At 41.1% G+C, this 17,662-nt stretch overlaps 1 protein-coding gene across 2 annotated transcripts in view; it reads right to left on the bottom strand.

Annotated features, from left to right (window-relative positions):
* Positions 1-17,662, bottom strand: part of NSG1 (neuronal vesicle trafficking associated 1) — a 61,547-nt gene that overhangs the window by 39,638 nt on the left and 4,247 nt on the right. For both annotated transcript variants that reach the window (XM_033949349.1, XM_033949339.1), the window contains exon 3: positions 17,404-17,520. In XM_033949349.1, the coding sequence (XP_033805240.1) occupies positions 17,404-17,520 (117 nt within the window). The remainder of the gene's footprint in view (positions 1-17,403; positions 17,521-17,662) is intronic.

Raw genomic sequence — 17,662 nt, 5'->3', positions numbered from 1 at the left:
CATTTTTGATTCCAGGAATCAATTGATTCATAAAAGCAATTAAAGCTTTCAAAAAGGCATGAACAGCAACAGTGTCTTTACTGTAAATAGTCACTAATTATGCAGATACTCAAATTCTGAAGTCCTGAGACAGAATTGAAGTAAAGAGGAACACTCATGGACTATGAAAGGGAGAACAGAGTTCAAGTGAATGTATTGAATTTGCAATGAATCACTAACAACTAAGGGGTCCTATTACTAAGGCGTGCTAACAGATTTAGCGCGCACTAAATGTTAAAGCGCCCATTATATTCTATGGGCGCCTTAGCATTTAGCGTGCGCTAAATCAGTTAACACGCCTTAGTAAAAGGACCCCTAAATGTTCATTTTGATGGGCCATTGAGATGTGAAAACAATGAATGTTGTAACCTGAGTTAGCATGGCAAGTCCAACAAGCTTAGCTAAACCATGCAATTTTCACACCTCTAGGTCATTTGCATATTACAAATAGGTTGCCAAAGATGCCTCTGTTTACATGTACTGAATAATGTAATGTGTGCAGCAATCCTTTGTACTGTTATACTATCACTCGTTTTCTCCAAAAACAGTACTTCACAGCATGTTTACTTATAACTTTTTACTTATTCATTGGTCTTCAGAAGTGCCAGTATTTTGATTTAAGTGGCCAAATACTATGTGGCACTGGCCTCCTCATCAGACCGTACATCAGCACTAAAGCACTTTATATAAAACACAATGGCCATGAAGGGGTATGACGCTTCTCTGGAGCACTTGAGGAGAGTGGAACTCTGCTCCAATAGGGAACAGGGAAAGTTGGATCAAAGATGCCTGCCTTAATTATTTTAACAACAAAAATTCGAATGGTACTATATTGGTAAAATAAACAAATAGCAAAAACCATTCACAAAACTCAAAAAAGAGACACCGTTTCCAAAGCTATTTATTAAAATTTACTATAAACCTTAAATCTAATTTTTTTACATATTTCAATTATTAATTAATTATTACGGGGAAATGCCTCAGACTTAGGAGTAAATCTTTCCAGCTGGAACTATTCAAGAGAAGAATGAATTAATCTCTTGTCTCCTTATAACATCACAGGCTAATTCCCCACCTCCCTACCAAAATATTTATTTTATTACTTTAATTAATTAAATAACATAACATTTGATCTAATTTTAATTAATTTAGTAGAGAATCAACATATAGCTTATAATCTATTTTAAAATTAATTTAATTTAAAAATTTAATTTAGGAATCAACATATCATTTTTTGAGACTAGAGACCAACTTCTGTTAAAGTATCAATTTAATTATCTTCTTGCATTTCAATTTATTTCATTATGTTTCAGGTATATCTTAACTCCTTATTTTAAACTTAACAATCCTACATTTTTCTATGAACTTTTAGCTTTTTAAGCACTTTCAACTTTGATGAGTTTAAATGAAATGTAGGATTGTTAAGTTTAAAATAAGAACCATATTGTTTATTAGATAATCCAGTGGCATTGTCATTTGATACTGTGCTGTTTGGTATGGCAATGAGAGCAAAGAGTCAGATTTCTTCAAATAATAACAAATTATTACTTATAATGACTGGGGTTGCCATTCAACAAATTACTTATAATTGGAAGACTGGAGTAGACTAAATTATAACTTTTGGTGGAATTCACTATGTCATATATATAAAATGGAAAGATTTATTGCAATACAGAAAGGGTGTTTTAAGAAATTTCAAGATGTGTGGGAGCCATTAACAAAATATTGTACTGATTAGAGGACATTTTTTCCCTTGAATTTACAAGTTCAATTGTGAGGAAGGGAGGGAGGGTAATTTATTATTACAAATCGTACAAGGTATTTGATTATATGATAAGGAAGGGTGAGAGATAAGAGCATATCATTTGTACCATTGATGATTATTAAGTGATATAGTTATTGTTAATTTGTTTGAATATATTGTCACACTTATTGTAAGTTTGAAAATGAATAAAGATTTAAAAAGATAATTAAAGTAATAAAATAAATATTTTGATAGGGAGGTGGGGAATTAGCCTGTGATGTTATAAGGAGGCAAGAGATTAATTAATTCTTCTCTTGAATAGTTCCAGCTGGAAAGATTTACTCCTAAGTCTGAGACATTTCCCTGTAATAATTAATTAATAATTGAAATATTTTAAACAATTAGATTTAAGGTTTATAGTAAATTTTAATAAATAGCTTTGGAATCAGTGTCTCTTTTTTGAGTTTTGTGAATGGTTTTTGTTATTTGTTTATTTTGCCTTAATTGTGGTACAGGTCCTATGGATAAGCAATTGGTTGCTACTTTGAAAGAGATAATACCTCTACCATTGACATCTAATGCTTCTATTTCCTTTGGGGGCCATACCCCACACCCGCAACCTGCTTTAATAAAACAGATGAGCCGCAGTGACGAGTGTGTTGATTCCGATGGGTGTTGAATGCTCTCCTTCTAGTTTGCTACAAGGAGTCACTGGTAACTGTCCTGGTTATATTTAACTTCTCAATCTTTCAATTATCTCCTTTACAGGATATCTCTCAAAGGTATATTAATTGCCATTATCAAGATGGATAAGACTTTAAGAGACAAATTTTCACTTTATAGTAAATTTACTGAGGAGTCATCTGCTAAATAATCTAGTATCCTGTTCAGTGAAGTTTCTATTGAACAGTCTTGGGAAGATAAAATCACAGATTAAAACTTGTTAGCTGGCAACAGCTGTGTCTACAAAGGATAATCTGTTGATTCATATCCAAATGGAAGCACCGGAGAATGCTTCAAGATAGTCAATTTGAGACTGCTAAATTTTCCTGCAACTCATTATTTATCTCCTAAGGAACTGTTTAAAATGTATGTTAAAGAGGTATTACAATTGCTTTTAGAAGCTGCGATTCTAAATGTTTATTACTATATATATGAGGAGCTTTAAAACTAACAGCCCAAAAAGAGATGGATGATTTTAATACTCCAGATATCTTAGACCTTACTAAGTTCATAGAAACTTCAAGAACTTATTGATAAGAGCTAAATTTTACTAGTATTTTTTCATCAGTGGAATGCAGAGCTGCCTGATTCACCGATTCAGTTCAGCTAAATCAATTCAAAACAATTTGTCTTTTCTTTTTTTAATGGACTCACTGATTCAGGCCTGCACTTGGGCTTTCCCTCTGCTTGAGTCCTTCCTTCTAATGTAATTTCCTGTTTTACCAAAGAGGAAGTTACAGAAGGCAGGACTCCAGCAGAAGGAAAGTCTAAGAGCGAGCCTGTGCAGTGCAGCGAGGGCAGAGAAGTGAAGGTATGTCCTTCGGACTCATGGGGGGAGGACTGCTGCTGCCGCTGCTGCTGTTAGACTTGGACCTACACAGGGAAGTGTTTGCTGCTGCCAAAGGACTGGAAGGGAGGGAGGGAGCTGGAAGCTGCATGAAAGGCCCAGAAGCAAAAGAGGATGCTGGACCTACAAAAGGGGGGGGGGGTTGACTGGCTGAGGCTTGAGCTGATGCGAAAGAAAGAGAGAGAGAGTGCTGGACACATAGGGTGGAGGGGCCTTTATTTGGACTAATTTTTTGTATCCATGGAAGATGTTGAGTGAAATTGGACCAGTTGACATGAATTACCCACTGACCACATGGGGTAGGGGGCCTGGAGAGAAAAGGATGCTGGTGCTGGCCACATGAGGGGGGCTGGAAAGAAGGGAAGAGAGGGAGGGTGCTGGCCACATGGGATGGAGGGAAGGGAGAGACCCTGGATTGGGGGCTTGAATTGTTTCTTAGATCCGATGCACTTAGAGATTTTCATTGCAAATAAAACTGACTCCATTAAGCAATGTGAATACAGGTTGAAATTTTGAGTTAGAATACTTCACCTGCTATTTTCTATATTTGATTGCCTTTTTGGTTATAATTTTTAAGACCTTTTGATATTCATCTTGAAGTGGGCTTGTAGGATGTAATATGCTATTATTGTTCTATCATTTTTGAAAATTTCTGTCTTTTTCTGTTACTTGTATTTATCTCCCAATAATGTCATAGACCAAAAACCCTACTGTGAATGGATTGATGCAGGATCGAGCTGATCAACACTACTCAGCTTTGCATTTTATATTATTTTGTTTTAATGTAAAGCAGCTGCTTGTTATTAGAACTTGTCTTGATAAGACAACTGAATGCGGACTATCACTGGTCTGAACCACTTTTTTGGTTATTTTTAGTTTAATATTTTTTATATACGGTACTTCTTTGCTTCTTTTTTATCTTATTTTGTGTTATCTATACACATTTACATTCATGTATATATATCCCTTATAGTTTCAAGTTCAAGTTTCAAGTTTATTTGTAATTTGATATACCGACTATCACAAGTATCTGGTCGGTTTACAATAATAAAATTTTTTTAAAAAAATATATGCAAGATATTTAAAATTGCATAAATAGCTAAGAAAAAATAATGGAGAAGTTAATGACAAGACAAAGACATAATTGAGACAAGTGGGTGACGAGAGGAGGGAGGGGGAAAGGGAGGTTATTAATTACATTATATAAATGAATAAAAAGGAAGGGAAGAAAGGGAAGGGTAAAACAAAAGGGAGAGGGGAATGTCGCTTCTTCAAAGTGTTTCTCTGTTTATTAGTTTTTGTTTTAGTTTCTTCGGGTTCTCAGTTGGAGTTTAGATAGGCGTCTTTGAACAGAAATGTTTTAAGGTGTGTTTTAAACTTATTTAGGGAATTTTCAGCACGGAGGTGAGGTGGCATTGAATTCCAAAGCGAGAGCGCGACAGTGGAAAATATAGTATTTCTAGTATAGTATAAGTCCTTAATAGAGGGGACTGTCAGTGAGTTCTGAATAGTAGATCTAAGGGTCCTAGCAGCGGTATGAGGGGTTAGATATTTGTCTAGAAAGGCAGGGAGATGGGAGGTCCTAATTTTGAAAACTAGGAGGAGAATCTTATAAGTTGTTCTGTGAGAGACTGGTAACTAGTGTGACTCTTGAAGTAGCGGGGTGACGTGATCATATGTTTTGGCTTTATATATGAGTTTGATTGAGGTATTTTGAATTAATTGCAGTCAATGGATTTCTTTTTGTGTTATTCCTTGATAGAGTAAGTTGCAATAGTCTAGGTGTGAGATGATCAGTGAATGAACTAACGTTTGAATAGAAGTAGGTTCTAGGACTGAGGTTCTAGAGCAGATTAAACGAAGTTTGTAGAAACAGGTTTTGGTCAGTGAGCTAATTTGGTCATGGTAGTTGAGATGTTTGTCAAAAATGATTCCTAAAAGTTTGAGTTTGGACTCAATTTGAAGGGCAGCAGAGTCTATAGTTATGTGTCTGGTTAGAGTCATTGTTTTTGAGTGGGAATAAAATCCCTCGAGATTTTGCAATATTCAATGAAAGTCTATTAATTCGAAGCCGTAAGCTAATTTTGTCTAGTTTAAGATTGATTTCTTGAATGTCATTGATGTTAGCTGGATTGATAGGGTGGAGAAGTTGAGTATCATCAGCATAGGCAAAAGGGGTGAATCCGATGGATTGTGCAAGAGTCAGGAGAGGGGCTAAATATTAAAATATTAAATAATAGGGGGGAAAGAACTGAACTGAACGCCATAAGTTTGGAGGATTGGGGAAGAAGTTCCTTTGGAGTGGATTTGAAAATTCCGGTCAGCGAAGTATGAGGAGAACCAAAGAAGAGCTGAATCGGTTATTCCACTGTTTTCAAGATGACTGAGGAGTAAGTCGTGGTCGATCGTGTCAAAGGCAGACGATAGATCAAGGGATATCAAGAGGACTGATTTTCTATGGTCAAGATAGTAGTAGATAGTGGTGGTAAGACAGAGCAAAGAGAGTTCCATTGAATAATTTGAGCGAAATCCGGTCTGATTTGGGTGAAGAGCATTTGTTTGTTCAAAGAATTCAGAGATCTGACGAAAAACAATTTTTTCGGTTAGTTTGGCAGTGAATGGTAGGTTGGCAATGGGTCGGTAATTGGAACTTTGAGATTCATCCAGGTTTTGATTTTTTATTTTGGGGAAAACTAGGGCTGATTTCCAAGGTTTCAGAACGATGTTAGTAACAAGACTTTGGGAGATCATTTCTAGTAGGTATGGACCAAATGATGAGAAGAATTTTTGTAAAATTGTCGGTGGAATATTCTCTAATGGGTTGTTGAAGGTGTTCATAGATTGTGTGGTTCACAGTAGTTCGGCTAAAGAGGGGGGGTTTGAATTTTGAAAAAGTACTAAATAGAAGGTGGTGGTCCTGGTTCAAGGGGTCTTAGGGGTTTAAGGGTGAGATATTGTTTAAGTTTAATCAAATATTTTTTATTTTTTGATCGAAGTAGTTGGCCAGTTCTGTTGCTGATGGTTGGTTAGGAGAAGTTGAAGTGTTTTTTGTTTTTGGGTAGGGGGAGAGAGATCGAACTATGGCGTACAATGCTGAGGTATTGCGGGCTATTGTTATGCAATTTGAGTAGTAGTCTTTTTTTGCAGTTTGTATTGAGTGTTTGTAGTGGGTTGCTAATTCTCTATATTGAAGGAAGGAAGAGAATGAGAATTGTACTTGAGCACAAAATAAGATTAAAAAAAAGAAACAGTAGGGTTGTTGGTCTATTACTTGTATTTATAACAAATATTTAAAACTTAAAAAAAAAAAAAGAAGCGACATGGTCATATTTCCTTCAATTATAGAGAAATTCCACAGCAGTATTTATTATGCACCAATTGTCATATTTGGGATGCTCTCAGTTCGTAAGGACAGAGTTACAGTAATCAAGCTCAGAGAGAACAAGAGAATGAAGGAGAATGCGGAAGGAGCCGAGCTCTAAGAATGTATGAATTGAACAAAGCTAAAAATGAAAAAGGAGGAGACTATTTTTGAGATATGAGAATGGAAAGAGAAGGTGGTGTCAAGTGTAACTCCAAGAATTCTAGTTGAAGAGACAAACGGAAGAGGGGCATCTTTGATGGAAAAAAAGAGAAAAACTATACTGGAAGGATAAGCAGTGAAGATCATGGCCACTGATTTGGAGGAACTGAGTTTTAAGTGATTCTCGCTTAACCAATTAATGACAGATTTAGATCAAGTTGTAATCAGAGACACAAGCAGAATTAAATGGAAAAAGAAGCTGAATATCATCAGCACAGATGAAGAAAGTAAAACTCAATGATTGAAGAAGTCAAAGGAGCCCAGAAAATATTAAAATGGAACCCTGAGGAACGCCAGACAGTAATGGATGGGGGGAAGAGAGAGAGTTAAGAGTGGTACACTATGGGAAAGGCATGTGGGATCTCTGAGAGAGAGAAAGAAATAATGGTTACTGTGGATGGGCAGACTAGATGGGCCATTTGGCCTTTATTTGCCATCATGTTTCTATGTAAGAACAGTGAGTTCACAGTTTTATCAATCTAGTTTGTACTATATTGCTCTCTTAAGAAAACTTATTCAGGAAAGTTGTACCTAACATATTTCCCATGATGCCAAATACGCAACACCCTTTGGTTTGTCTGGTCCTGCACCAGCAAATCCAAGGCAAGGTCAAAATGCACAGTAGCACCAAGAAAAGGTAGAAGGTATGAAAATATAAATTGGAACATCTAATGATGAGGAAAAGGACAAGTTATGGTCTTAAATAGTCTTATCAATCACCACAGAATGAGAGAAAGCCTTTAAAAATAAAACTGGAGCACTTGGATAGGTAGCATTTAGAATGGGGAATAAAAAAAACTTGGCCCTCGCTCAAGTGGGTTTTCAGGATTTCCACAATGAATATGCATGCAATTTATTTGCATACAAAGAGGCAGTGCATGTAACTAGATCTCATGCACATTTATTGGGGAAATCCTAAACATCCAACTGGATTGTTATGTTACTTATGTTAATCAAGTTTTCTATTCCATCTTTATTCAGTTCAAGGTCAGATTACAGTATGAGAAGCTAAACTAAACTAAACCTTGGGTTTATATACCGCATCTTCTCCACAAACGTGGAGCTCGGCACGGTTTACAGGGGTTGGAATAGAAAGGAACTCCAATGGAAATTATAGAAGTATAAAGAGAGGTTAGAGGGCTTAGTGTACCAGAGAAGGAAAGAAAAGTTACATTTTAGAGAATTGCCAAGTTTTCTGATGCTTACGGAATAGTTGAAGGGAGCTCAAGTTACGAAGTGGGGAGGTGAGATTATTCCAGAGTTCAGTGATTCTGAAGGGGAGAGAAGACCCTAGTTTACCAACATGGGATATGCCTTTTAAAGAGGGGAAGGATAATTTCAGTTTTTGGGCGGATCTGGTGGAATTTGGATTTGAGGAATTCCAGGATAATGGAATAAAAGGAGGAAGGATGCCGTGTAGGATCTTGAAGGTTAGGCAGGCACATTTAAAGTGGGCCCTGGAGATTACAGAAAGCCAGTGGAGCTTGGACAGCAGTGGTGAGACATGGTCAAATTTACTTTTTGAGAAGATAAGCTTAGCCGCGGTGTTCTGGATTAGTTGGAGTCTATGGAGGCTTTTCTTTGTTAGGCTTAGGTAGATAGAGTTGCAATAGTCCAATCTGGAAAGGATGGTGGATTGTACAAGGACGGCAAAGTGTTTTTGATGGAAGCAGGACCTCACTTTCCTCAGCATGTAAAGGCTAAAAAAGCATTTTTTTTATCAAGGAGTTGAGGTGGTCATTGAAGGATAGTGAGGAATCAATGGTGATGCCTAGAACTTTGCTTGAGAACTCCAACTGTAGTGAGGAGCCTGAGGACAATGGGATGGAGGTGGGTAGTTGATCTAATTCAGGGCCAAGCCAAAGTAGTTTTGTTTTGGACTCGTTCAGTTTCATTTGTACAGTGAGGGCACAAGATTGGAGGTTCGATATGCATGAGGAGATGTTCGCTGCGAGATTAGTGAGGTTCGAGTCAGTCTCGAGGAGGACCAGGATGTCATCGGCATAAGTGTAAAGTATTTCTATGGGGGATAGGTGGAGGAGTTTCAGGGAGGACATATAGATGTTGAAAAGAATAGGAGATAGGGGAGAACCTTGCGGGATTCCACATGTCGGTTTCCATGGGGAGGATGAAGTGCCATTCTTGGTGACGGTGGAAGAACGGGAACGTAAGAAATTCGAGAACCAGTCAAGGACTGTAGAGCTAATGCCTATCTCGAAGAGTTGGTAAACTACAATATCATGATGGACAACGTCAAAAGCTGCAGAAAGGTTGAATTGAAGGAGAACAGCAAATTTATTATGAGAATGAAGTTGTTGAACCTTAGAGATTAGTGAGGCCAATAGGTATTCAGTGCTGAAGTTGGGTCTAAAGCCATATTGATAGGGTAGGAGAATAGAGAATCTTTCCAGTTAGGATGAGAGTTGGGTGGATACGATAGACTCTAGCAATTTGGTTAGGAGAGGAATATTTGCTATTGGGCGATAGTTGGATGGTGTGGAGGGATCCAGGTCAGCTTTTTTCAGTAGGGGGGGGGTCAATGCAATATGTCCCATTTCTGGGGAGAAAAGGCCCGATAATAGGGCAGAGTTTATAAGTTTGGTAAGAGATGAGATGGCCTGTGCGGGAATTTTCTCAAATAGGTAGGATGGGAATGGGTCCAAGGTACAATTGCAAAATTTCAGTTTCAGGCAGAGTTTAAGGACCTGCGATTCGGATACTTGCTCAAAGGCAGTCCAGGATCTGTTGACCGGGATAGGGTTGAAGACGTTTGGGGTAGGGTTGGGAACGGTGGACACCAGAGAGTTGTAGGAGACTGCAGGCAGGAAGGAGCATCTTAAGGTGGTGACCTTTCCATTGTAGAAGTTTGCTAGGACATCGGCTGATGGAAAGGAGGGGAGCATGGAGGAGTCGTTTTTAGAAGTTAAGGAGCGCCAGATGTTGAAGAGCGCACTATTCTGGTTGTTTTATCTGGAGATCTTGTCACCGTAGAAGTTCTTCCTTGCTTTTTTGAGTATAGTATCGTAGAGCTTAATATTGACCCTCCAGGTCTGTTTATCTGTAGGGGATTTAGATTTTTTCCAGATGCGTGCCAGAGCTCGACATTTCTGTTTCAGTTCTCTGTGATATGGAAGGTACCAGGGGGCCTTACGGGAGTAGGAGATGGTTTTAGTGGAAAGTGGGGTGAGGGAGTGGTAGGTGGACTCTGAGAGGGTAATCCAGTTGTGCCAGTTGATTACTGAATCTACAGGCTTAGGCATGGAGGAGAATTGGTTGAGAAATTTGGTCCAGAACTGATTGCTTGAAATTTTTTTGCGGAAAGTAATGGAATTAGAGGTATGGGGTGAAGTCCCAAGGTGTGACATGAAAATGGGGAGACAGAAAGCTCCTAAGAAGTGGTCGGACCAGGGGACGTGATCCCAGCGGGTGTCATCGGTTGAAGTTTTGTAAGCAATAAGATTGAGGAAACTGATGAAGTCTAGTGTGTGCCCTTTTTCATGGGTTGGAGAGGATGCAGTGGGGGGGGAATCCTAGAGAGGTGAGGAAGTTATTAAATTCAGACGCGTCTTTGCTGGTGGTGTCGTCAAGGTGGAGATTGATATCCCCAATGATCAGTCTTTGAAACTTAAGGAACGCGTTTATTATGGTCTCGAGGACGAGTTCGGAGGAGTTGCTCCAAGGTGTGGGTGGGCGATATAGTAATAAGATACCCAGTGGGTGTAGAAGGAGTTCATCGTTGACTGAGGCTAGCATATATTCTATTGAGGAGTGGCTGCCCTTTTCGAGGAGCTGGACATCAAAGAAAGATTTGTAGAGGAATGCCAGGCCGCCTCCTTTTCGATTTATTCTAGGTGAGAAGAGGCCTTTGTAGCCATGAGGGCATAGTTCGTTTTGTGTAAATAGATCGTCTATGTGATCCAGGACTCCGTGATGCAGAAGAATCCAGGGTCAAAATCTACGAGAAGGTCCTTCAAAGTTTGAATCTTGTTGCATGCTGAATTGGCGTTGCAGTAAAGTGTCGGGACTGGGGTGAGAGAGTCAGAGGCGTGGTTGGGAAGATTGGCGGGGTGCACAGGCTTTAAAGAGGCGTGGTTGACTTTGCGGGTTTTTTTTTTTTTGAAGGGGTGACTTCTGGTGCGCATCAGCATGGGGATTTTGAGACCAGGGCAGATATTACTGACATTTGAGGAGTCCAGTAGATTGGGGGAGGGAGGTTTCAAGCAGAGGGTGGTCTTGAGAGATGAGCATATCAGGAGAAAAAGGAGCCAGAGAGGAGGCTTCATGGTGAGACTTGGTCAGCCTTTGGGGCTGGGAGGAAGGACTTGTTTGGATCACGTGTAAGTAGTGTACTATGCAGAGGAGAGGCTTAGCGTCAGTTTAGGGAGAGGTCTAGGTGCTTGTTTAATGTCTGAGATATGGATTGAACAGGAGGACAGCACGGTATCTTGTAGAGGCTAATAAAACAAGAGCAGGGTGTGAATTGGGTGTCAGGTTTTTTTTGTTTTTGTTTTTTAATGTTAATCAGAAGTAGAGCTTAAGCAATTAGAAGTCTACGCAGGGGGAACTGAGCATTAAACTCAAGTCTTAGCAATAAATACAATTTAGCATCTAAAACAGTTTTCATGTAGGAACTTAAGCAAGGAGAAACTTAATTTTTTGTGTAGAGACTTATACAAGGAGAAACTTAAGTCGGAGAAATTTAGCAAGGGGAAGGCTGCACTGTCTGGAAGCCTACGGCAAGGACTTAGATGGGCTGAAGGGGAGCAGGGTAACAGAGAGTGAGCTCAGGCAAAATCCTAGGAATGAGTACAGTTTAGCATCTAACAGTTTCCATGTAAGGATATGAGCAAGATTCTGGCAGTGAATACAATTTAGCAACTGACAATTTAGTATCTAACAGTTTAGCATCTAACAAATTTCAAGTCAGGAGAAGGGCAAGAAAAACTTAGTCAAGGAAGGAGGAACAGGATGGAAGAGAGCTTCCTCCTTCCTCAGCCTTGTGGAGATGCTGGGGGGGAGAATCAGCCCTCAAAGGGCTGAAGAGAAGTCAAACGCTGCAGTGGGCAGATCAGGCCAAATCGATCCTGCACCGGCAGGAGGCTTTTGGCGGCCACAAAGAGCGGGAGGGAAGCGGGCTCAGGAAAAAGCAGCGGCATGGCCGATCCCGCCTGCACAGGCGGAGGAAGGAGGAACAAGATGGAAGATAGCCTCCTCCTTCCTCTGCGTTGTGGAGTCCCTGGGGAGGAGAATCTTTTGGCGGCCCTCAAGGGCTGAAGAGAAGTTAAACGCTGTAGTGGGCAGATCAGCCCAATTCGATCCTGCACAGGCAGGAAAGCTTTAGGCGGCCACACAGTGGGCTGATGGGGAGACGCTGTGGAGAATCTTTCGGTGGCCCTCGAAGGGCTGAAGAAGAAAGTCAGACGCTGCAGTGGGCAGAAGCTGTATCAAGATACCCAGGAGGTTACAATGTGCACAGTTATCCAGGATGTTAAAATGTACAAAGTGATTATAGATATTGTTTCAGCAGTTTTAAGGTAGGTACAGCATCATTCTCGGGGAGTTACATTAAGTTTCAAGTTTCAAGTTTATTAAAATTTGATGGTTCGCCTATTAAATCTAAGCGAATCTATAATAATAAAATGCTAAGCGCGCATGCGCACTAAAAAAAAACGTGTTCCCTGAGATGTCCCGAAAATACGAGTGCGCATGCGCGCCTACAACGTCACCACAGCCTGCTCTCCGTCTCCACCTCGCGCCGCTGCAGGCCCCACACTCGCAACTCACACATCCGCTGCAGCCTAGCAACTCCGACCACAACCTTCCACCCTCAACCGCCTATGCCGGCTCAGACTGGCGCGTTGAGGAGTCGGAATGCAGACCCAGAAGAGCGAAGGAAGCCTCACACTGAGCAACTTCTGCCACGGTCCCGGGTTCCTCTAAGCCTACCCTTCTCGCGGTCTGGCCGGCTACCTTAGTCCTTTGCCGCCGCCGCCACCCCCTTCCCTTCCCTACCCGCGGTCGACAAAACTCTTGCCTCCAGCAGCCGACGCAGCACTGTAAACACGTTGTTTCGCGGACTCTACTGCCTTCATTTGCTCTTCCGTTTCTCTGATGACGTCATCAGGGACATGGAAGAGCAAATCGGGGCAGTAGAGGCCGCGAAACAACGTGTTTACAGTGCTGCAGCGGCTGCTGGAGGCAAGAGGTTTGTCGACCGCGGGAAAGGAAGGGGGTGGCGGCGGTGGCAAGGGACTAGGGGAGCTGGCCAGACCGCGAGAAGAGAAAATCGCGTGGGCCACGAAGAGACAAGGAGGAACTGGGAAGAAGGAAGAGGGAAAGGGGCCTGCTTTGGGGTAAGGGTGTGCTTGGAGGCACACAGCTTTGCTTGGGGGGGAGACAGAAGGGGGCCACGGAGAGACAGGGAGGAACTGGAGCTGGAGAGGGAAAGGGGCCTGCTTTGGGGAAGGGCTGTGCTTGGAGGCAGACAGCTTTGCTTTGGGGGGAGACAGAAGGGGGGGCCACGGAGACACAGTCAGGGAGGAACTGGAGGGCCAGAGGGAAAGGGGTCTGCTTTGGGGGAGGGGTGTGCTGGGAGGTAGATAGCTTTGCTTGGGGGGGAAAAAAAATGGGGGGCCACGGAGAGACAGTCAGGGAGGAATTGGAGGGGTAGAGGGAAAGGGGTCTGCTTTGGGGGGGAAGGGTGTGCTGGGAGGCAGACAGCTTTGCTTGGGAGGGGAGACAGAAGGGGGACCACGGAGACACTGTCAGGGAGGAATTGGCAGGGTAGAGGGAAAGGGAGCTGCTTCGAGGGGGCAGATCATTTTGCTTAGGGGGGGAAGACAGAAGGGGGGCTACGGAGAGACAGGGAGGAACTGGAGGGGGAGAGGGAAAGGGGGCTGCTTTCTAGCACCCGTTAATGTAACGGGCTTAAATACTAGTTACATAATAAAAGAATTATAGTATAGAACAATAAAACAAGTTATTTTACATTAACAATTTTTAAGGTGCTACGACAGATTGACAATACTGACAAACTGTGAAACATTAGGAAAGAACATTAGGGAATAATAGTTACAAATTGTAGTTTCCTCAAGGGAAGAAAGGGGTATGATGTGGGTAGGAACAAACAAGTAGGTAGGGGAAAATGTGTTAGTGATGTGTTGTCAGGCCAATTAATGATTGTGGTGCATTCATGGTTGATTCTCCATCTTGATACAAATGGGCTTTTATTTATTTATTTTTTTTATTAATAATTTCATTGAAAAATTCAAACTCTACAAAAGTCATAAACAGAAAATCCATTGATAATTCATCAGCCTTTCTGTAGAGTTAGTGCCCTGTTCTTGCTGTTGGGGCTATGATTTGTTGTTACTGGGGGGGGGGGATAGGTGGCTTCTGGCTTGAATTATTGCAACACTGAATGTTTCAGTATACTGTCTATTCTTCTAAATAAAGAATTAAAAAAATAATAATAATTCAACAGCTTGATGGATGCACGTGGTTTCTTCTATGCACCCATCTTACTATATAGACAAGATATATCTATAGACAAGACATATCTATATCAGAGTCACTATAACCTTCCTTATCCCCTGTATTCCCCCCCATTAGGAAACAAAGCAACCTCCACCCCCATTAGACACATTAACTATGATCCCATTCTTGGTGCTCAAACAGCCTCCAAATCCTGTCATAACAATGAGGCTTCCTATGTTTTAGTGCAGTTAACTTATACATGTCATGCTAGCCACCCAATTATGCCTTTACTAGTTTCCAATCTGGGCTAATTAGCTGTTTCCATCTAGCGACTAGGACGAACTGGGCAGCTGTAAGGGTCAATTGACAAAAATGAACTTCCTCCTCCCCCAACTTTTTCACATATCAATGCAATAATGTTGCTTCCCAAGTGGTCAGTATCTCCTTTTCCAGTATTTGTGAAAGTCCCTAAAAACCTGCATTCCAAAACCCCTGCACCAGCCTACAGTTACACCATATGTGCAAATAAGATACCCCGCTCCCCCAAACCCCTCCAAAAGTTCTCATCCTCTCCTCTGCCCATCTTAGCCAAACATATATGGGAGTATAGTACCAGTGCAATAGCACTTCATATCCATTTTCCACCATCAGGCAACTCTGCACCATATCAACTCCCGCTCTTCTCTAACTCCTAGGTCCTGCTCCCAATACAAATGGGCTTTTAGAAGTTTTCTGAATTTAAGGTAGTGATTTACAGGAACGTAATGTGATTGGAAGCAGGTTCCAGTACTTAGTTTTTATTGATGGATGATGTAAGTTGCCTCGTGAACTTGACATTTTTGCATGATGGTAATTTGAGTTGCATCCTGGAGTAGGATGGCCCTGTCAGTTAGATAATAGGGAGCATTTCCCACCAAGATCTTAAAGGCTGTAATGCTTAATATAAACTTAATTCTGGCAGCTATGAACAGCCAGTGTAGTTTTATGTAGTAGGTGTTCAGGATTGTGACCCTTAAGGCCAAGGTTGGACAACCCAAGAAGAAACACAAGAACACACTGTTCCATCTTCATTATTTTCAGGCTGTAGATAGTTTCATAACACTCCTGACAGGGTGAGATTTCACCAACATTTTTTCCCAACCGTTATCACTCTCAGGGCCTGCTTAAGGGTCAAGCCAGTAAGGAACTGGCTCTGGACATCAATGTTTAGGAGCGCCAAAAGCCTCTCACACTGCATCAGCCTTTCTCAAAGCCAAGAGCATATCCTTCCCTCCCGCAGCTATGCCCTACCAAATTGAAGTACTTCCTGTTTCTGGTTAGAAACGGGGGAGCATCTTGTTTTATATTTCTAACCTGCCTAAGGAAGAGAAGCAGCAAAGCTGGAGAAAAAGAAGGTAGCTAGAGGCTGGGAGATGATGCTAAAGAGAGGAGACAAAGATTCAGTGAAAAGCAAGAGCCTATGTAGAAAAACATGCTAGAGAAAGAGTGAAATAAGTGTGGTGAAAGACAGGAATGCCTATGAAAGGAAAAAAGGGACAAGATGGCAGATTTGAAGATATAGGGGTACAGGAGAGTAGAAACTCAGACACAGGTAGACTCTAGGATTGGGTGGAATATTAGAAGGTGGCACATTCTAAGACTTGCTGAATACTCAAGAGTGTACATGGGGACTCGGGGCTTGGATAGGATGGAAGAGTAGAGACGAGGACTACAGGAATAGTGGAGACTAAACTGAGCTGGGATTAAGAAGCACAGTGGCAACTAAGAAATTAGGTGAGGCTGTGAATAGGGCTGTGGGACTGAGTACAGAAAAACTGAGAGAAGAGATGGTTTGAGAGGCAATTGAAAAGATAGAACTAAAGAAAGGGTGGGAGACAATGGAAGAGGGCTGGTCTTTGACTGAAGTGAGAATTTACAAATGGGGAAGTTAAATGGAAGTCTGTCTGGAGGATAAGCCATAAGAAAGGAGATGACGAAGGGACGAGTGACAGGGAAGTAACTAGTGTTGGTAAGGGGATGAAGTAGAGGATAGTGCAAATAGGAGACTAGAAAGCTGGCGAAAGATGAAGGAAATAGGAGATTGGGAATAAGACAGAGGAAGGAACTGGAGTGACTAGGGAAGTAGAGTATGTTTTGGAAGGTGTGGCTCCCTGGTAGAGCTGCTGCCTCTGCACCCAGAAGTTGTGAGATCAAATCCCAGTGCTTCACCTTGTTACCCTGGGCAAGTCACTTAATCTTCCAGTGCCCACCACTTTGAATGTCAGCTTTGAAATGCCAAAGCCACAAAAAAGGTGGTATACAAGTCCCCAATCCCTTTCCTTAATTAGATGAGAAGTAAAAAGAGGGAGGCTGAAAACTGGAGGGGTTGGACAAAGATGAGAGAAATAGAAAAAAAGAGATGAAACAATATCAGAGACAGATGTTAAGGGGGCAGGGAAGAAGACAGGAAGAGAGAAGAAACAGTAAACGGAAATGAGATCCTGAAAAAGTAATTAGGAGAAAACAAATAAGAGTAAATAGTAAAAAGAAACCTTATCAATTCAACCAGAAAAAAAAATAAAATGATCAGACCACACAGGTACCTTCTACCATGGGGCCTTTTCTCATTGTTTATGCCCTATACCACAAGGCTGACCCCAAAATGTGGCACCCTCAGCCAATTTTTGGTTTTGTGCACTCTACCCCTTGAGCTAACCCCAGTCACTCTGTGAATAAATTTTGCAGAAAGCCACATTCCTGCATTGCTTTTAACATCTAAATATCTGAAGTGATAGTGTTGTTTGAACTCCTCTTATTCTAAATATTTTAAAGGTGAATTTGAATCGTAGTGAGAACCTTAGAAAGTCACAAGCTGACATATTACACAAAATCAAATCCATTCATGGACAACTTCACTGAATCACATTTTCAATGAATAAAATCCTCATTTTATCCACCCATACACTTTTACCACTGAAATTGTTTTAATTATAATAAATATCATAACCTTACCTTAAATCTTTCAGACACCCCTTCAGTGATGCTGATGGTAAATTCAGCTATATTAGGAGTGCGAAATTTCCCTTTCTTGGGATCACGTTCATACTCTGTTTTAGTTTTGACCACAACCTTGCAAAAAAGTATCAAAAGGATGGGTTTAAACAAACTGTGAAAGAATATCTAAAAACACACATGGGATCTGACACAGTCAGTTATCATTTTTGAAGCATGCCAAAATAAAAGGCAGTGGATTGAACACTGATATTCAACC

The sequence above is a fragment of the Geotrypetes seraphini genome, chromosome 1, assembly GCF_902459505.1.
Source record: "Geotrypetes seraphini chromosome 1, aGeoSer1.1, whole genome shotgun sequence".
Lineage (NCBI taxonomy): Eukaryota > Metazoa > Chordata > Amphibia > Gymnophiona > Dermophiidae > Geotrypetes > Geotrypetes seraphini.
This window is presented reverse-complemented; position numbering and strand designations above follow the sequence as displayed.